Genomic DNA, 21,133 nt, shown 5'->3' with positions numbered 1-21,133 from the left:
GACAATCTGCAGTGAGACAATCTCCAGCGAGACAATCTGCAGTGAGACAACCTGCAGTGAGACAATCTCCAGCGAGACAATCTGCAGTGAGACAAACTGCAGTGAGACAATCTCCAGCGAGACAATCTGCAGTGAGACAACCTGCAGTGAGACAATCTCCAGCGAGACAATCTGCAGTGAGACAATCTCCAGCGAGACAATCTGCAGTGAGACAAACTGCAGTGAGACAATCTCCAGCGAGACAATCTGCAGTGAGACAAACTGCAGTGAGACAATCTGCAGCGAGACAATCTGCAGCGAGACAATCAGCAGCGAAACAATCTGCAGTGAGACAATCTCCAGTGAGACAACCTGCAGTGAGACAACCTGCAGTGAGACAATCTGCAGTGAGACAACCTGCAGTGAGACAACCTGCAGTGAGACAATCTGCAGTGAGACAAACGGCTAAACCCTTCTCACTGAGTCCTGAGACCATGAAGCCATGTGACCCCGATCCGAGGTCGACTCGGGTCGACGGCGCCGCTGGAAACATTCTCTGCAGCAGACCGACGTCCATCAGTGGGACGACATTTTAAAAAAGAAGCCTCTGGTTTCGGGGGGGGTTTGGGGGGGTTTGGGGGGGGGGGTGTTTGAAGAGGGAAAAGCCTCAGATGTTTCCTGAGTGAGATTTCAACCACTGCAATAGACACTAATGTAAGAACACGTGACAGACAGCTGTGGTCCATAAGCTGCCAGAAGGTTGGACATTTAGAAAAAGTTTTAATGGGATTGCAAAGTTGAATTATACCGAAGACGTGGAGCACTTTAAGTTTGAATGGAGTTTAGCTTAAAGTGTGAATGAGTGAATGCGGGTTGAAGCTGCATGCAGTGGTGAGGAAATATCTGTTCCTCTCTTTTCCTTCTTTGTGGAATATTTGTGGAACCACGAAAGAGGAAGAACAAACGCAGCCGACTTTAACGGGTCAGCATCTGGAAAGTTTACGCTCTAAACTGGGAAATAATCTACAGCCGATAATCTGGAGGAGCATGAAGATGAAATGAGAGATAATAATGATTAACTTCACCCAGCGCGTTCATACGAAACTTCATCACCATCCCAAGAGCCAACAGCGTATTTAGGAGAGAAAATGTGTGTGAAAGATTCTCACATCAATAATGAGTCATTTGTTCTTGTAACATTTGATCCAAAGAGGAACATTTCCAAAGTGTCCCTCTGTTTTAGCTGAAGCGTCTTCGTGTAGTGAGATGTGGGCTCTTTCTCTTAAATGAATGTTTTAATAATGAGACGTTTTGGGGAGGGGGAAGAGCTCAGATAGAAACGGGTTTCCTTGGGGCACTAATGTGTAAAAATAGCGTGTTGACAGTGTAAAAGGGACTGTCATCCCAAATCAAGATTACCTAGCTTGTGATAGTCCCTAAATCCCAAACGCAATATCCCAGAGAGCTTTAAAACCTGTCTGAGAAGAACGATGTCAAAGTCCAAGGCGGAGCAATGCACTCCTTTAATCATTTGATTCATAAAAAAAGAGACGATTACAGAATACATTTTCAATTTCACTGGGTGGGCGGCTGAATATCAGCAGTTTGGAGATAAAACTGCTTTATTTCTTTTGAGGAAAATCTATTTTCCAGCATGGGGTCGGAGCGTGACTGAATTTAACGTGCAATGGCTCCAGAAAGCTCCCGTAATTCTTTCCTTTGAATGTACATGACACGGCATGACCTTTCCTCTGGGTTCACCCCCCCCCCCCCCCGAATAATCCCACCAGATTAATGTCAGAGCCATAAAGACACTTTTAGTCAGAAGGAGGCATATTTACAAACCAAAGTGTGTGTTTAAAGAAACGTGTGACGAGCCGACGGAAGGAGCCGAAGGCACCAGGACCTGGAGATGAATCCCGTCTGGCACAGGACCACACGGGGAGCTGTGGCTGCTACATCTCTTTATAAAACAACATATATATAAACATATATACATTTCCTAGCAAAGACCGGATGGCACTGAAGTCATTTACTTACGTAATAACCAAAGAAAGCAGCCTTTATTTCCCTATTGTTTGCTTACATGGTGCTTTTGAAGGTGCTTCTGTGTGAGGATGCAGAGTCACTGATTATCACTATTAATGTTATTATATCTCCTGAAGAAGATTACAAGAAAGGAGAAATACAATCTGAGAGCTTCTCCTCAAAGGGACAACTGGGATGAGAGGAGGATTTCACACTTTGTGGAAAAGTTAAAGTGGTTGAAATGTATTTCTAAAATACAGAATATTAACTTTAGATGAAGATACAAAATGCTGCTAAAGTACTAAATAAAAACAGACTGTCATTTGCTCTCATGTCGTTCTGCACAGCTACAGCCGCCATGTTGGGATTTCCATCACTGTTGGAATGAAATGGTAAATGGACTCTAGCGACCACGCAGAGCGCTTTAACACGACATCATTCAGCCACTCTCACCCTTTCATACCCCGATGACAGGGTCACTAACTAACAGCCACACGCTGGAGTCAGGAGGAGCAGTGCTGGGTTACGGTTCTTTCCCAAGGACACGTGGACATGTGGGATCAAACCTGCAACCCTCTGATTGGGGGGGGGGTAGGAGTCTCAGCAACACGCTGCTGTCGAGGTGGTGGACGTCCTCCAACCAAACTCCACTTTCAGTCCTCTGGCCCAGTCCCTGAAATAAAGCCAACTCTAGTTGTCATTTTAGTAACCTGAGATGCTTGGATCAGTATTTCTGTGGTTCGGTTGGGACGAGGCCATTTTCTGAAGGTTTCTTCTCTCCCTTCATCCACATCGTCTCTGCGGCACACCTCCATCACCACTTTATTAACATTCTCCAGCGGTCTGGGTGCAGGTAGCAGGGGATGGAGCCTCTGGCAGCGCTGTTCACATCTGTCACTCTCTCAAGGTCCCTGTAAAACATATGGCTGACTTCACTCGCCGGCTGCAGCCAAAGCGCCGGCCCGGCTGCCAGGAGCCCGGCTGCCAGGAGTCCGGTGTCAGCGGCAGCCGGGTCTCCCTCCAGAAGGATTGTTGGAAGCTACATGCTACATATTAGCGCTTTAATGTCTGCCCAGCGACCGGCCATTGTTGCTACCGAGTAGGTGTTAAAAACGGCCAGCAGCTTGTGCCAGGTGCTAAACCCCCGCCCCCCCCCCCCCCCCCCCCCCTCCCATGTGGAGCTCTGGGTGGAACCGGGCCACCAGCCCTCCAAAGATGCTCTTTTCATTTCATTTCCAAAGACACACACAGATCAGAGGACCTTCTCTGTGGAAACAACAAAAAAGCGCAGAGCACAGCAGAAACGGTGCTATAATACCAGCCTGACGCGAGCAAATACGCTGACCCAAATTTAGTCACACTTACTTAGGCTTTGACACAACGGATCAATGGCTGCAGCTCAGAAGCATCCTCCACCTCCTCTGTGCATTCTGAGCACCGGTCTAATTAAAACCCGGATCAGCAGAGGGGAGAAAAACATATTATTTCTACTAAATCAGGGTTTTCCCTCTCTTTGGGCAGAGCGGAACCGACTGTGAAGATCTGAGCTGCTACTCGATGCGCCTTTGAAGGTCATCCATTGCTCAGAGGTCAAAGAGACTCGTTACTCTAGAACGCAGCAACACTCAGTGTCCCTGCAATCCAACCTTTGCTAAGTTAAACTATATTTGCTCCTTGATTATGCAAACCAAAGAGGAATAATGTGTCAAACGGGTAAAGCAGCCATGAAGGTCACAGTGGTGCTTTTCATGGACATTTAAGTCGTTATGTTACTTGGACCCTTTCGTCTCGCGTTTGCTACATAAATTAAATTAAAGGAAATCAATTTAACATGAATGTTTATGTATGGATCCAACAGACGAGACACTCAGAGCTGGGAGGTGAATCGGTTTCACCTTGAAGGAGCCAGGCTAGCTGTTTCCCTCCGCTTCCAGTCTTTGTGCTAAGCTAGGCTAACCGCCCCCTCGCTCCACCGGCTGAAATCAGTCGTCTCGCCTGAACGACTTCAGTAAAGAGAGAGTTTGTTTGATTGAGATTCTGAAGGTTCATTTGGAAGGCTCTGGTTCTGTCTCACTTCATTAAAATGTACAGGGAGTCCTCTCAGTAGAAGTTGTCAACATCCACACACAACATAACAGAGTGGGAGTCACATGGAAAAATCTGCTTTCTTCTGCAGGAACATCTCCCTCCTTCACTGAGGCGCATCGTCATAATCATAAAAAGGATCTAAAGTATTCTCCCCAAGTACACATTTGAGATACTTTTGAGTGCATTTCACATGTTTAAAGCAACTATTCTGCTTTGTATTTCACTGAAGCCGATAGACAGTTGAAATCACCATTTGGGAATATTAAAAGTACAACTGAAAGAGTTTGTTGATCAGTCAATAAGTTCCATATAATATTATGAATACTGACTTTTTAACAATATAATATATAGACTTTTTAACAATGTGAGGACTGTTGAGTCCATTGTTAGTGTTTGTGTGGAATGTGTTCTTCTGTTTTCATGTAAACGATGTTAAACATTAAAGATACTTCATTCAAGTAAATCAGACTCCTGAAACAACTTGTGTTTGTTTGTGAGACGACGAGTCCCTCTGACGCCAATAGTCACATGTTCAGGTCACATGTTTAGGTCACATGTTCAGGTGAGGAGTCCTACCTGCCTTCTGAAAGCATGGAACACTTTTCCTTTAAATTCATCCCAAAAGTGGAAACTGGAGCAGTTGTTGAGACGACGCAGGCTGGGGGGGGGGGGGGGGGGGGGCGCGTGTGTTCTGGCTCGCTGCTGCACGAGACACCTCCAGGGCTCCTCGCATCACTTTCACATCTTCCTCCTTTGTCTCTTCTGTCTTTGATGTCCCCCCCCCCCCCCCCCCCCACCCCACCCCTCCCTATGCACTCACATGGCACTCATCAATTAATATTCATGAGCAGCTCATTCAACAAAAAGAACAGCGTTAGATTCCTTGTGAGTGAGCGGGAGGGCGAGCCCCCCCCCCCACTGACGGTGAGCACTACCCTAAATAAACTACCCCTCCCCATCCAAAAAATCCACTCTGACTGGTGCAAGACCAGACAACTGGCAGCCAGTCAGTGACATGAGCACACACTCCCGGGCCCCCCCGCGGGGGCCATCGCGGGAAAGTCAAGTTCGGTGAAGGGGGCCACGGGCGCCTGTCACGACTCGCCAGCTGAGTGGTCGGGACGACGCCACTGGTCGTTTCTCACCCCCCCGCAGCCCCCCCCACCCCCCCGCCCTCTCTGTGCATATGCTTCCAACATGGTGATCACTAAGAAAGAAACACACAAATCAAGTTTAGTCATAGTTCACATCATTTTTCCTCTTTAAAAGGGCTGCTAACAATCTGAGGGATCAATGTGTTAAAGGTCGACTGTTCACTGCCAGACAGAAGAGAGCGAGATGAAGATGAAGATGAAGATGGAGGGAGAACAAAGAGAGCACGTGGAAATGGAGCACTTTATGCACCGCTAGGCTAAGCTAGCTGCTATGCTAAGCTAGCTGCTAGGCTACTTCCATCTCAACATCTAACATCGCAGTGTGGTCGGCCCGCCGGATGACTTTGCGATTGTGAGAATCACAGAAAGGTCCCCCCCCCCCCTCATTGGTCCTGATACGAACAGTTTGCTGATGATTCATTAAGAGTGAAGCCAAACTTACTACTTACTCGTTGACTTAAGGGACCGGAACGTAGCATTTGAGACAGATCAAATAGCATTTAAAACAACATTCGATTAGGGTGGAATCACCTGAAATTAAGAATGGTCGTTCTTTAGCGTGAGCTCTGCGTATCTGTAGAGGGACCAGGAGGCTTTTATTTTATGGGATGGAAGAACGGTTTTTGGATTCAAATGAGCGGAGACCGGTTTCAGGTCTTCAACCAGAAGCCACCAAACACTGCCCCCTTAATCCGGGATTTGTCTCGCTCTCATTTGTGAAGCATTGCCTGATTGACGAACCCGATGGAAGTGATGTTTTATAGTACTGCTGTTCAGGGGAATAACACACACACACACACACACACGCACAAACAAGCAATAGATGTCAGCTTTACTTGTGTTCAGCAGCGGGTTATTTCTTAAGTGAACATGTTGGCTGTAAGTTCTTCAGTCACAAAGACTGAGGCTCAAAGCTGCAGCGTTGCACTTAGCAACAGCTTCAGGTGCTTAAGAATCAACAAATGAAGACTGATGCACACAAAACATGTAACTAGACCCCTCCAGATATACACATACAGGTCAAATGATGAATCAATTATCAGATTAAAATAGGCTCTACTGTCTTTTTTCATGTAAAAATATATTATTGTTCCAGATTTACTTTTAACAATGGTAAAAACATGAATGTGGCAATACATTAGATATCATTGTTGATGTATAATGAATAATGTTTATAATGTATTAAATAATAAAAATAATAATGACAACTGTACTATTATGAAAAGTAATCTTAATTAATTGTTAAAATGAGCTAAAGAAATATAAAATCCAGTTTGTACATTAACGCATGAGTAATATTAATCATCAATTCACAATCTATGCCTATATCAGTGTGGTATTAACGCAGCAAAGGATCTGAATTGAAAAAAAAGAATCTACAGTAATAAAAGTTGTCATTTAAAGACAACATTTCTTGGTCCAGTTCACGACTCTTTTTCTCAGAATCCCCTTTATTTGTAATTTGTGGCACTTGTCTCTGAATCATCTCCCAGTTTTGTCTCTTTGTCTCTCGGCTTGAGAGTGGATCATCGCAGACCTTCTTTCTGCACCAACACACAGTGACCTTTGAACTCTGCGATAATCTCCCTGTGGATCCGGGGAGCGGTTACATCCACTCAGGCTTCTAAGTGCTCGCCCCGCGCCGCCCAAAGACCCTTAATATTGTCCTGGTAGTAGCTACGCTGCTACTGCTACTGCTTCTGCATCCTCCTCAGTCTTCTCACACGCTGCCTTTTCATTTCAGACCTAAAATATATTGCTCTCCTGTTCATGTACTGATCTTTTTTTTGTTTGTGGAATGAAACTAGTTTAAAAATAGATGAAGTGGATCAGCTGTTTACACCGGAGCCACATAGAAACAGGGGAACTGATGGCAGCCTCGTCTCCTGGTGGCAGAGAATCAGTCACCAGCCAAGTGGAGCAGAACCTAATTGGTCGCACGCCGTACATCTCGTCATTCTTTGCTTACGCTGGTTTGTCTTGTGAAGCACTTTTGGATTTTACAGAGTCTAAAAGTGTTTCCTGTAAAGACGGATAATACCAAACATGTGCTGGGGGTCCAAACTGTGGAAAACACATTTATGTTTAAGTACTGTACTTAAGTCTAATTCTGACCCACCTTGGTATTTTCATTTTCCCCCCTTTGTACCAGATTTCTAAGGGAAGGATTGTTCATTTTACTGCACTACATGTATTCAACTATTTAAATAGTAGCCAAAAACACACATGTGGCACATCAGCTGCTCCACTGTTACTCCCCGAGCGCCGCCAGACTCATTTATGCCGTTAAGTGGTTTCTGAATAACAACTCTTTCACATTACGGGTCGTCAGCAAAACAGGACACAAACAAACTGATCATTTCAGCTCAAACAACCAAAACCTGAACGAGAACTCCAGAAGGTCACTGAAAATAAAGCTTTTTAGGTAACAAAGTGACAGCAAATAGCTTCATTAAATGTTCGGCCTTTGGCCTTTTGTGACCTCATCGGTGAAAAATATAAAATATTTAAAAAGGAATAAATAATACAATCAGGCTTAGAATACACCTTCAAGTTAAAGCCTCATTTGAGTGACTTCCCAGATGATACGATTGAGGATCGTGACGTTCAGTAAGAGATTCTGCCCTAAATCTCCATAACGTAAACACCTTTTTCCACTATTGACCTTCCCTGGAGGAGTCAGCTGATAGGAGGTCTTTTTTTAGGGCTTTTAGTCTGCGCTTGAATGGAGATTATGTTAATCCGGAAGGTGAAATGAACCTCGTAGTGTCAAATTATTATTGAATTCTAATCCGTCTCTGCCTCTCTCCTCTGGGTTTTACACTAAATGTTCGAGAAACACATCCGATTCCATCTCTCTTTGTTCTTCCTTCAGAATCACAGTGCCTTCAATTAAAACAAGTCACGGAGTGCTGATCCATATTTTATCAGAATCATTGCCTCTTTTAATTCAAACTTACATTTAATTCTGTTTACATACTAGTCAATCAATCGAAAACAAACAAGGGTGTCAATCTAACCCTGCAGTTACTGGCAGGAATGAGGAGTGACGTAGAGTCGCCGACCGAGACCTGTCAATCACAATAGCCCCGCCCTAAAGCTACCCTGCTTTATGGTCTGTTTGACTCTAAATGGACCATCATTGACTAAATAAACATCAAAATGTATTGAAGGAGACTTGAAACTAGAGACTGAGACCATAAACTCATGTTTACAATGTTTACTGAGGGAATAAATCAAGAGAGAAGTAGAGTCATTTCCTCATAGACGTCTATGGGAGCAGAGGAGTCGCCCCCTGCTGGTCACTACACAGAAGTAGAGTCATTTCCTCATAGACGTCTATGGGAGCAGAGGAGTCGCCCCCTGCTGGTCACTACACAGAAGTAGAGTCATTTCCTCATAGACGTCTATGGGAGCAGAGGAGTCGCCCCCTGCTGGTCACTAGACAGAAGTAGAGTCATTTCCTCATAGACGTCTATGGGAGCAGAGGAGTCGCCCCTAGTGGCCACTAAACAGAATGCAGCCTTAACACATGAAGCTTTAGTTAAGGACAAGGACCTCAAACTTGCTGCCTATATACAGTAGTATTGGTATCAAATCAAAATGTGAGGATGATACTAAAGGAAAGTCAGTATGCCTCCTCCTCTGGGGACCATGAACGTCTGAACAAAATGTCTAGACAAACCAGTGGTGGACGATTGCTCTGACGCTCTGACCTTGGACGGCCCTGCAGGAGTTCAGGAAGAGTTTGACACAAGAGCAGAAATCAAAACAACTTCAGTTTCTTAAAAAATAGATCACGAAAACATCTGAAGTCACTTTTTACGTGGATTATATTTGATTCCATGGCCGCAGATCAAGTACTAAGAAGTGTTATCGACTTGTAGGGAATAATTAAGAATTAACACCAGTTAATTTATCGTTTTAACAGGCTTAAGCATCTCAGACAGCTGCGATTATCCCATCTTTCCTTTTCCATCTGAGCCCCGACGCAAACATTTCTCACAGCGGGGGGGGGTGGGGGGGGACACCGCCCGGCTCCTTTCCGTCTGCTGTACGGTCCTACTTTATGAACACATATTTTTTTCTCAGTAATTTGTATGCACATGCTAATTTTCTGTGTACGCAATTACATCAACAGGATTTGCCCACGGGGAAGACGAAAAATATTGGGGGGGGGGGGGGTAGTTTTGGCGATGGCTGAAATCAAAACAAATCTGGCTTTTGAACTGATTGTTTAGCTGCAGGAGCTTGATGGGGGAGGGACTTACTGGTGGTGTTGTATCGAACGCCGTAGAACATCTCCGGACATGGTCGTGACACCATGTGACCGGCGCCGCTCTTGGGCCAGCAGGTCCCGATGCCATCGACGGAGGTGTTGCAGTACGGTCCGGAGCCTGCAGCACAGGGACAGAAATGTCAAGACAAGGAGGTAGGTTTCCCCGCCACGCGGTGGCCATCCTGACAACGCTCCAACGGTGAATTGTGGCGATGCAACAACGAGTTTGAGCACAGGATCTAATGTCTCCAATTCTATTTCCAGCATTGTCTTTGATGTTGGCGTCCATAATCTGAGTTCGGAGGGTTCTCAACAAACTGAACCAGTTTCTCACATTGTGTAAAGAGGGGAAACGTGTTCAACTCACCACTCCACTGACCTGTGGCGTTGCTCAGGGTCTGGTTCCAGGAGGAAGCCAGCAACTGTACTGCAAATCCAGGGGGGGGAAAGATTCATCAATAACCTCAAACTGTGTTTGCGCACCTCAATGAAAAATCTCATTACATTCAGCTTAGCGTTTACAAAGGGTGCACATTAAAGGGTAAACACTGGTGACAGACCCCTTCTCTGGCAATAACGGGGCGGTAGCAGCGAATATGACTGTAGACGTGCCTGGAGGGTGAGGCGATCATTTCTGCAATAACTTGATAAAAAAATAAGGATCCGGAAATTAGGATGTTTGTCTGGGTCAAAGTTGACGCCTCGGATTTCTTAGAGAATGTGGAGACCTAAATCGAGTAGTTATTCCTCTAACCAGGCATTCAAAAGCAGTCCTCAGTTCTAGTACAAAGAAGGGTGTACGGGATCATAATTTGAGTCATTCAGCATTTAAATCGAGAATATAACAGAAAATGAACAAAAAAATGGACCAGGGACCACTTACCAGGTTAACTCAGTTTGTAAAAGTCATTTTATAAATGCAGTCCATTTATTATTCATCAATGTTAAGTAGCTTTAGAGCTCTCAGGATTTTACATCCTCACGACAAAGTCTCTGACAAGAAACGTTTGGTCCATTTTTTACTCCCATAAGGCCTCAGTCATCACTTGGTGTCAGTGCAGAATTTGCAGTGTAATGCAAACCTGAGCTTCAGTATCGATATGAAGACAGTACTTTTTTAGTCATCTGTGCAATGTGCCAAACTGCTTGATGCAACCGAGTTATATAAATAAATAGATACTCTGTCTCCTCTTTTCTCTCTTCCTGAAACATCTGCAGAATGTAATTCTTACTTTGTTACGTCACATTTCTAAGCTATGTAGTTATGTGGCGTTATATTTGTTGTCATGTGGCATTGATGGGTGTTGTCGTCACGTTGGGTTGTCATGTTAAGTTGTCATGTTAAGTTGTTATGTTGAGTTGTTCTTGGAGTTATTGATTTACCTTGTTGAGTCGTCACGTTGCATCGTTAGGTTGTGTTCTAACGATGAGTGGTTCCTTTGAGTTGTTACTTTGCATTGTGATTTTGGCGTGTTACGTTGAATTGTCACGTAGAATTGTTGCGTTGAGTTGTTACATTACGTTGTTGTGTTGTTACGTTGCGTTGTTACATTACGTTGTTACGTTGCGTTGTTACATTACGTTGTTACATTACATTGTTACATTACGTTGTTACGTTGCGTTGTTACGTTGCGTTGTTACGTTGCGTTGTTACGTTGCGTTATTACATTACGTTGTTACATTACGTTGTTAGATTACATTGTTACGTTGCGTTGTTACGTTGCGTTGTTACATTATGTTGTTACGTTGTGTTGTTACATTACGTTGTTATGTTGCGTTGTTACATTACGTTGTTACATTACGTTGTTACGTTGTTACGTTGCGTTGTTACGTTGTTACGTTGCGTTGTTACGTTGTTACGTTGCGTTGTTACGTTGCGTTGTTACATTACGTTGTTACATTATGTTGTTACATTATGTTGTTACATTACGTTGTTATGTTATATTATTACAAGGTCTATGAGGCTTTACCTACTTATGAAACTTTCATTGTTCTGAAACGTTTCCTGCTGTTCTTACATCATGATTTAATAATTTTAACAATTTTCTGCTTTTCTCCCATTTATATATTATTGTAAAAATAATATTTTGGAGTCTGGGGCATTTTCTAAAAACATTATCTTTGACGTTTCATTGCCACAGACACAAGTTCAACGCCGAGTCATCCGGGAGAAATGTGACAGCATAATCACACAACACTATTATAGTCATGAGTAATAAACCCGGAGGCAAAAGGGTTCTCTCCTGTTTGCGTGTGCATGGGTGCGCATGTGTGTGTGTGCGTGCTCTCTGGGGGTTTGCAGTGTTTAATAACCAGCTATTACTGTACTTGTGAGGCCTACTTGGAGGCGCGCTAACAAGAAAATGCATTTTGCCAAGTAACAGGAGGGCTTGGTTTGGATTATTCTGATTGCTCGTTGAAGCTGTTTAAGCAGGAGTCACTTACAGGAGACGTTTCCCGACAGCATGAGCAAGGCTTCACACGTCAGATCTGCCAGGGAGCCGGAGGTCAGAAGGCTCATGATGGAACACACCTGCAGACAGAGAAGAGCTACCAATCAGCAGATCTAACGTCAACACTGTTTGTGACAGGCATACAATGGAAACCCCCCCATGCAGTCGGTAAAGTGGAATCCAATTGAAAGGCGCCCTTGAGCAGAGGATGGTGTGTTAGAAACTCTTCTTTGTTAATTTTGAGTGCTTTGTAGTTTGTGTGATTATTGCCCCCTCAACTCTTTCATGTTTACAGGTACAAGGTCTCTGGAGAATATAAAGGCCAGGCAGTTATTTAGCCTCTCAAAGGGCTGCAGCGCATGAATTCACATTCATCTGTGTGCATCATTTGCATGCTTAGCAGCAACTTCACATGTCTGCAAAAGGGTGGTTGGGGTAGCGGACATGAAACACCGTTACATAAATCAGAAGAGGGTTATCTGCATGGATCCGCTGGGTCCCGTGAGAAGGAAGAAACAGCTTGTTTACTGAGCATAACAACGAAGCATTGTAGCATCTGCTGCGTTTACACAAAAGGTGAGAACCTTCTTTTTGCACATGACGTACGGTGCATCCATATGGCATCTCATACCGGATCTCTCGTGACCGGTGAAAATGTGCATTGGGCTACACGTTGACCCGGTAACGTCTGTGGGTCTTTTGTTCGGTCCCCGGGTTGACCGCCGCACGTCGCTGCAAATGTACTTGAGCGCGGACCTGTGGAACACCGCAGGGAGGCAGCTTGGGGGTCATTGTCCGATGTGGGCTTGTAGATAGACGGGGGAGGGAGGGGGGGTGTACCACTGGGGAAAGACATGGATTTTGTGTTTCGATAAAGAGTCCCTGACATTAGAGAATCTAGTGATATTTGGAAGAATCATGTGTTAAAAAAACTCAAACTATTGTAAGACAGAAAAGGAAAGATTTCTATTGGCCCTAAACTGGTGTTGAGGGGGAGCAGGTTCATCCCCCACCACTCAAGACCCAGTCACATACGATTTAAGGGTCTTCTAATCATAATGTAAACTAAAGTGTGTGTGTGTGTGTGTGTGTGTGTGTGTGTTGTGTGGTGCTTGGTGTGTCCCTCACTCCCTCCTTGTCCGACTTGTGTCTGCCTGCTCGGCACATCCTGCTTGACCTCTGACCTTGAAATCTTCAGCAAAACAGGGCAATGATTCTCTAACTTAGCATTGGGAAAAAGCTTTTCTTCATCAGCATGAAGGAATCCCTGAAGAAGACGCTGTGTGGATAACAACTAGTTTCAGGTTATTATACAACAATGAAAATATTATATCTGCCAATAGATACCCTAGAGTTCTAAACATGGGCCTTTTGAATAAAACACACTTCACAGTAAGTTTGAAAGAATATAAAGTAAAACGTTTCTTTGGAAGAACGCCATTAAACCTGAGACTTGAAAGCACATTGTTACGGCAGCATAAAGTGTGACGGATCAGCAGTTATCGAGTCCCATTATGCAATCTGTCCCCCCCCCCCCCCCCATCCTCTGTGTGATGAAGACGGACTTGATTGAAATAGAATTATATGGATTAGATTAGATTGTCGCGCCTTTAGTCACAGGATTATTGTCAGCAATAAGAAAGCAGAGGTACACAAGTGTAAAAGGATTATTTTGACAACATTTTAGAGCGGGCTGAGCTGCTAAAACATTAATAAAAGCATATTCTGATATGTTATCAGAAAATGTAATTTATTCTTCTTTTGGAGACTATTTCCTTGTTACATGTTAGAACGGGTGCTTTCATTATAATGCCGTCGTAATAACAAAAAGATTGTGATGCAATCTTCTTCTTCCACTCTGGTATTTTCACATAAACAACAGTGCCATGTGGTTTAATCCACCCCAGTTTGGCCTAACGTGACCCGGAGATTAATGACACTCTTAAACCATCGCAGGGTTCAATGCAGTTTTACTGCTGATCGTTATTTGATGTATTCAGTGAAAATATCTGCTCTTGTGATCCGCTAATCTCAAAATCTGTGTCCAGACGAACAGGAAGAGACTTTGAAACATAGAAGTAAAACACTGCGCCTTTTCCCGAGGTCACTTGACTGTAGTAGAAAAGAATAACGTGGTTTTAAATCCGCCATGTTGATTCATTGTGTCTGTTCTGTGTCCCTCCTGCAGCGCCAATTCCAAAAAATGTCAATATTTGTGTTTTTGAAATAAGGAATCTACCATCTACAGTAATTTTTGTAAAATATGATACGATACCTAATCTTAGATTATCAGCAGTCGGTTTGGTTCCTTCATGCTAATACTTTGACCTTCGGACGTCCTTCATAATATAACTCATGGAGCACATTCTAGACCCTCGGTCAATTTAGCAAATCTGTTTATTAATAATAACAATTACATTTTCTGAACTTATGAACTTCTCAGATTTACAAACTCAATTTCCAATTAAAAATGACTTGATGAGAGGATGTGTTGACTCTGAGAGATGCAACACGCATCACGACATGCATCAGCAAAATGTGCAACATGAGTAGTGGAGTACAAAACATCTCCCTCTTGAACGTCTTTAGTCATTATTTCAGCATTAGAGCAGTTTTAAGGCACTTTAGTTACTGCTACATATTTCTGTGGCTCCGGTTGCTCTGAGGACTTTTTAAACCACTGAAATACTTCATTAATTTCTTCTGTCAGAGCAGTGGAAAGAAAACATGCAAATTTTACAAATTTTTCAATTTTACTACTTTTTCTGTAGATTTCTCTTAAATTGACCAAAAACTAAGCGTTACATAACGCCTAATTTGCAAATTTGAACATTTCAGAAAATTTGTAATTCAATAAATCCTGTAGTCAGGTGGTAACGTTTCATACTCACGTCATGTGACTAAACTTCTCTTTAAAATAAATGTTTTGTCCCACTCTGATCCAGGCATCTTGTTCTGGATCCCTTACACGCACCACACTAGACTCTTTAGGTTCTAGCCCCCACCTCATTCAGAGAGTCATTTTTACAATATTTTAACAAAAACAGGGAGGAAATTCATTTTCAAGACTTATGTCCAGATCCAAAATACTTTAAGTCTAATATATCAACAAGATAAAAGAAGAACCTAGCTTTATGTTCGGATTGATGTTCAGGAAGTTTATGAAAATGTGTAGATATTTTATTAAATTGTAATGATTCATTTCAGAAAACTTGTATAAAAAACAAGATTAGTGTAATACATCAATTGGAGAAATTTCAATAGGTTAATAATGTAATCAGAAGGGAAGAGGGGGGGGGGCTCTTAAATCACAAAAATAGAAAGCAGGAGGGGTGTTGAAGGAAAAAAGAGGATTCTTGTTCTTAGGGATTCTCCTCCGGCCTTCGCAGCATCAAGCTCCCATAAGCTTGAAGGGCTTTCAACAGTTGAAGATGTTAATTGGACTTCTCCACACTGACAAAACCCAGTGAGAGGAGTGCATTAACACTTCTAATCTCCATGTGTCCCGAATCCTCTTTTTATTTGTCAGCCCCAATAAAAAACCACCCACGAAGGGCTGGTGTCACTTGGGAAGCTTTTCTCACCGCATCCAAACCCGAAGTCCTGCTTCACTGAGTAAACACACACAGATGATTTGACAATATGATGCAGATTGTCGTTAAATGATCTGCCAAAGGTTTCAGTTCCGAGAAAGCTTTTCCTCTAATAGATGATTAAATCCGTATCTTTTAAGTAGCTTTAAGATGGAGACAATATCCGCCTCTGACACCTTGGTGGATGATAGTGTGGAGTCGCATTAAGATTATACTTAATTAAAGAACTGAAGGTCCAAACCCGTTAAGGCGAGCGGAACTTACCCCGAGCAGACAGGAGCGTTTGCGACGCATTTCCACAGCTTTATTCTTCACATAATGTTCACTTAGATGTGGATTAGATTAGTCAATAGATGTCTTTATCCGTCTTTATCCACCGACACTCTCGCGCTTCAGTTTAATTTTTGAGAAGAAAAAAAAGAATGAAAAAGTCCCACAGTTTCTTGCCGGTGGCCAACAAGGATCGGAAGCCCAGGAGGATGAAGAAGATGCAGAAATGTCCAAAGAGGGAAAGACGCGTGGCCACAGAGAAGCATCCGTCCAGGTGTCCTCTCGCTTCGGGCTCTTTCTCGAGGAATGAAGCGCTGCGTCAGCTGCTGTCCGCGGACCGGAGACCGCCTCGGAGACCCGGACCGTGCCGCGCCAGCTCCGCTCCTGGCCCCGGACCGGAGGACACCTCCCTTCGCTGGCACGCTCCCCCCCCCCCCCCCCCTCCGCAGGTTACACCGTCGTGTTCCTCCTCCTCCTTCTCCTCCTCCTCCCTCTACCCACCACTCCCCCCTCCCCGCACGAGAAGGGAACCGTTTGTCACGTGTCCCCGTTCTGAGGTGACAGATCGGGCGGTGAGGGACAGACGGTCCAACTGTGTGATGGAAAAAAGTGAAAGTGAAGCATCTCCCCGGGGTTCTTTTTAAATAAATAAAGAATAAATAAATGCTCCAAAAAGATGAAAATAAACGTGTTCAGGTCAGAGCTTAATCGATCCATCGGTGCACATTAGAGATCCTCAGTAGGGTCCGTAATCAAATCAAATCTATGTTACGCAAAATTAGGTTTGTTGTGGTCTTTTCTCTGCTTTGGAATTATTTCAATTAGCAATAATTGATGTGCTCGGCCACTTGGGGGCGGCAAAAAGAAGTGGCATGAAAGAGAAGAGTCTTTTGAGCTCCGTTTTTGGTCTCCACCACCTCCTGATCTGAATCTAAATACTCTGCTATCGTCCTCCTGCTACTGTAGGAAACCGTTTTCACTGAAAAACAGTCAACAAATCCTCATATTTGATCTCACATGAAGAAACTGGTCATTTCTGGTGCATTTTGCAATAAAATTCCAACAAGTGATTTCTGTGTGTTGCATAAATAGAGACGTTTCAAAATAAACTTCCATCTTTACACGTAATAACCTAGTTAGGTTCAGGAAAAGATAGTCAAATACTTACTCAGGTAATTAAAGAAGAAGCTCCGTAACTGCGCACATCTCAAATAAATCAACATTGACTCCTTGTTTCAAAAGAGGAACAAAGTGATGTCTCCTGTGTAAAATATGGTTGATCGTTGAACACATCCTGCCGAAATGATCCCTTTACGCTCTCTATACTTCTTCCTTCTCCATAATATTCATCATTTAGTCTTTCATTGTGTCAGTCGGCTGCTTGCTGCTGAGCAGAGAGGGAGAAGTTTTACAGCTGAGTCTTTGCCAAGGAAACAATGAGCTGAGAGAGCCTTTAAAGCTCAATAGAGCTGGGAGAAATAATTAGGATTCTTTATGGAGCAACACATGCAATGTTAGACTTTGATCTTTGGTATTGATTGGCATTGATTATGGCCGCTGTAACCTCTCAGAGGCTCGTTGTGCTCTCACGTCGGTTCATTTCAGGGAAGATGTGTCCACTTCATACGGTAAACAAGCAAATATTCTCCTCTCACAGCTTCTAAGTCCAAATGATCTTTATGATTTTATGTCTTTGAGGCTTCTCCTTGTTCACTTTTCACGTCACCCTCCAACAATTTATAGGTTCAGTTGTGTTTTTCTATTCATGCCCTCGGTGCTTCTCTTCACGCCAATTTGTATCAAAACTAATATTTCACACGGCGCCTCACAGACGAGATTTATTCTGCTCGCAAGCAGGAGGAGCGACGCTTGTTTTGCAATTATTCAGACCATCAAGCCTTGGAGTGCAAAGGATGCTTCATGCACACTGCACTAAAGCTTTCTTTAGACCCGGTGACGTGCAAGGGGGCATTATTCAGAGGAGGCTTTAATGCAGGGTGACAGTGCCCCCCCCCCCCCCCCCTTGCCCACTTTCCCCCCTTCCCACAAGTGTGCCATCTTGTCACTTGTGGCAAAAAGGAGGAGACCGAGGCCCAGTGAGCGTGCTGCTGGTGCAGCACACAGTGCACCTGTCCGCCGCTCAGGTGACAACATCAGTTTAATCAAGCCGGCGGGCTCATGCACGCTTTACTGTGATTCGTCTCGGTCTCGATGTGAATTTTCTGTGAGGCCTAATCTCTCTTTTTTTTCAGGCATCTGGCGGAGTTCACCATGAACCACTCCCCCCTACCCCCCCCCCCACCCCCCTGATCCTCCTCCATCTAATCTCAAACACAATCTCGACATGTCACACCCACGTCGTGTGTGCGAGTGTTTGTGTCGAGGGTCATTCCAGATGCCCGGTCAATGACAAAGCCACAAGCGGGGGGGGGGGGGGGGGGGGGGTCACGCTCTCGGACCCCAGGAAGGTTCTTCTCACATGAGCCAGCTTGGTGATGAAGATGTTTCCTCTAGGAGGTCACTGCTGCACTGTGACGGGTCGTAATGCAAAGTTGTATCTGCAACTATTTTCAGACACAAGTAGATTACTTATAAGAAACATTTTCTCTGTGGTTTGTCGTATGAGAGGATTTGCTCCCTCTCTTTGATTTGTGTTTATTGTATATATTTTGTTAACCTTTAACCTCTATTTAGCAAAGATAATCACCATTTAGATTTCGAATCTGACAGTGTCACCACATAAAGCACAATAACAGAATTTTAAAAACAAGACAACAAAAACCTCACTGTTCATTTTGGCATGTTCATAAAATAATCTACTTTAAAATGTAACTGAAAACTTTAAAAATGCAGAAACGGTTCTGCAGCTGCTGATCTATTTTTTCAACAGAAAAGGAGGCAGTTCCTTTAATTTATGAATAAATAATTCATATAAATACCCCATGAATACTTAAAAACATATGAGTCTTTCCCTTGTGAAATGCAGCAAACAAACCAACCTCCACCCAAAAGAGCATTTACATGTGTGGTTGTAAAGAGGTTTGTGGGAGAAGCCCTTTGGCAGCCATGCTGGGGGGGCTAAGCCCCCTTAAAGAAACACGAGCGTTAGCATATACATCTGATACCAAACCAGTGAGGAGCAGGCTGGAGATGCAACAAGGGACAGGTTGTAATGTCTCCTCTGCATGATTCTAATTGGATGTCACTGGTCAGCTGCTATAGCAACGGCTGATGGACAGTCCATTAATCATGAAACTTGACCTCTCATAAAAGACATTTTACTTTGATGGTACCCTGAGGGTATCCTCTGTAACCCAAACCTACAACGTTTCAGTTACTTCTGTTCAAAATAATATTACAGTTAAGATCTCTGTAGAATAGGACCGGATATGAGACGATTAGGACCAGATGTGGGTAGAACCAGACCAGACCTGGATAGAATGGACTCAGTTCTTGGTTAAAGCAGGCTAGATGTGGGTAGACATCACTGAAATATGGCAGGAGCCTTTTTTGTTGGATTCATTTCATGCATCGAGTTGGTTTTCTTGGGTTGACTCACATTTAGGTGACAAGTGATCAAGGACCATGAAGGAAACGGCTGACGCCATTCAGCTTATGAAAGGCCTGATTGAATTAACATGTAACATTTCCGCAGCTGTTGGTCGTGTCACAAAATCAGCAGATTGAATTTACTCGGTTGTCGGATTGAATGCTTAAACATTTCAATGCTTTTGTTTCATTGCTGCAACCAAAGTTTCCCTTTTACTAGGTTGTTCATATTAGACAATTCTGCGTAACACTGAAATTACACTCAGAAACCAAGTTTCAGACACACACAATATTTTCCGTTTCAGGTTCAAAATTGAAAAAATGGACTTAAATAACCTCTTGATTTGCATAAAGTGTTTCTTCCTGAGACGTTTCTCCTTCAAAGACAGATCAAATCTTTGGAAGCTGCAGAACAAGCCAGTGAATTGACTGTGAGTTGTCATGAATTTTTAATCCAACACAGAAAAAAAGAATCATGTAAAGTCCTTGAGGTTGTTTGAGCGTCTTCATTTTCACGACAACCAAGCAAACTCAACCATGTGATGTGGCAGAAAGCTCCGGATACACCAGTCAACCAACGTGGAGTTCAGATTGTCCAACTATTCAAACCTTTAAAGCAAACGTGTGCAACGTGTCTGTTCATGCAATGACGGAGGAAACCTTCATTTCACTCAAACACAGTTTGACACAGTTGAAGTAAGTTGACCCGGAGTTGGGGTTGAGTTTAAAGCCGACGAAAGGGGCAAATCACAGTTATTTGTCCTTGAGGTTGTTTAAAGATACATTTCTGTAAGTTACGTATTGCTGATAGAAAGTTCCAGATGAACAAGAAAGTGGACCTTGAGTGGGTTTCTTTCAAAAGTCCAGGAATTCTACACTAACATGAAAATAAATGGAAAGTCCTTGAGGTACTTGAGCATCTTCACTACAACTCAGGAAACCTGAACTGCCGATGAAGACCATGTGATGAGGTTGAAAGCTCAAGATGAATAAGTCAGTGGGAGATATTGTACATTTTTTTAGGAAGTCTTTTTTTGAAATGAAAAAAAGTTGCATAATCATAAATTCATTCATCCAATTACTGGAAATAACTTCAAACATTTCCTACTAAGATCGGAAAACTTGTCAATTCACTCGGCGCGACGATGACCTAGAAAACGGCATCGGCTTCATATGGAGGCAGTGTGTGTGTGTGTGTGTGTGTGTGTGTGTGTGTGCGTGTGTGTGTGTGCGTGTGCGTGCGCTCTCATGCTGATCCTTGTTTTGATTTTTCAGCACATCTGTGCACTGTGTCTTACCGGCACATTCGGGGCTCCACTTGAACCAACCTAACAACAACAAACACACACACACACACACAGAGAAGAAGAAACAGAGACGACGTTGCGCAGAGAACAAATAACACGGGTTCTGCTTGAGTAGCGAGAGAAGATATTTATGATGGGCATGTTTTTTGCTTTTTTTACCAAATCGCCTCATCTGCTCTCCCTCCTGCTCTTGAAACCGTTTTTTAAGAGTGGGCCCTGTTTGTGACGGAGGCCGTATGAGTTATTTATTGGTGGAGGATGGTGTATTGATTTTATGACGAGGTGGATGTAGCAGCACCTCAACAACAGAACACAACTCTGCGTTTGCTAATGAGCTCGACAGAGGGCCCGAACGCACCGCTGACCTTCTGAAAGACACAAGTGGGTTCGTTTCTAAAAGCATTATGCCGCTTTTAATTATTCTGTCTGAAGT

The 21,133-nt window shown here is 43.5% G+C and overlaps 1 protein-coding gene across 3 annotated transcripts in view; it reads right to left on the bottom strand.

Moving 5' to 3' along the window:
* Window positions 1–16,274, bottom strand: part of LOC119213038 (corticotropin-releasing factor receptor 1-like) — a 34,524-nt gene extending 18,250 nt beyond the window's left edge. For 2 of the 3 annotated variants that reach the window (XM_037464032.2, XM_062560106.1), the window contains exons 1-4: window positions 15,839–16,274; window positions 11,974–12,061; window positions 9,896–9,955; window positions 9,521–9,646 (exon numbers count right to left, since the gene is read on the bottom strand). In XM_037464032.2, the coding sequence (XP_037319929.2) occupies window positions 9,521–9,646; window positions 9,896–9,955; window positions 11,974–12,061; window positions 15,839–15,868 (304 nt within the window). In that variant the 5' untranslated portion in view covers window positions 15,869–16,274. The remainder of the gene's footprint in view (window positions 1–9,520; window positions 9,647–9,895; window positions 9,956–11,973; window positions 12,062–15,838) is intronic. The other variant, XM_037464034.2, reaches the window with a different exon arrangement.
* Window positions 16,275–21,133: the final 4,859 nt, after the last annotated feature.

Source organism: Pungitius pungitius, chromosome 21 (assembly GCF_949316345.1).
Source record: "Pungitius pungitius chromosome 21, fPunPun2.1, whole genome shotgun sequence".
Lineage (NCBI taxonomy): Eukaryota > Metazoa > Chordata > Actinopteri > Perciformes > Gasterosteidae > Pungitius > Pungitius pungitius.
This window is presented reverse-complemented; position numbering and strand designations above follow the sequence as displayed.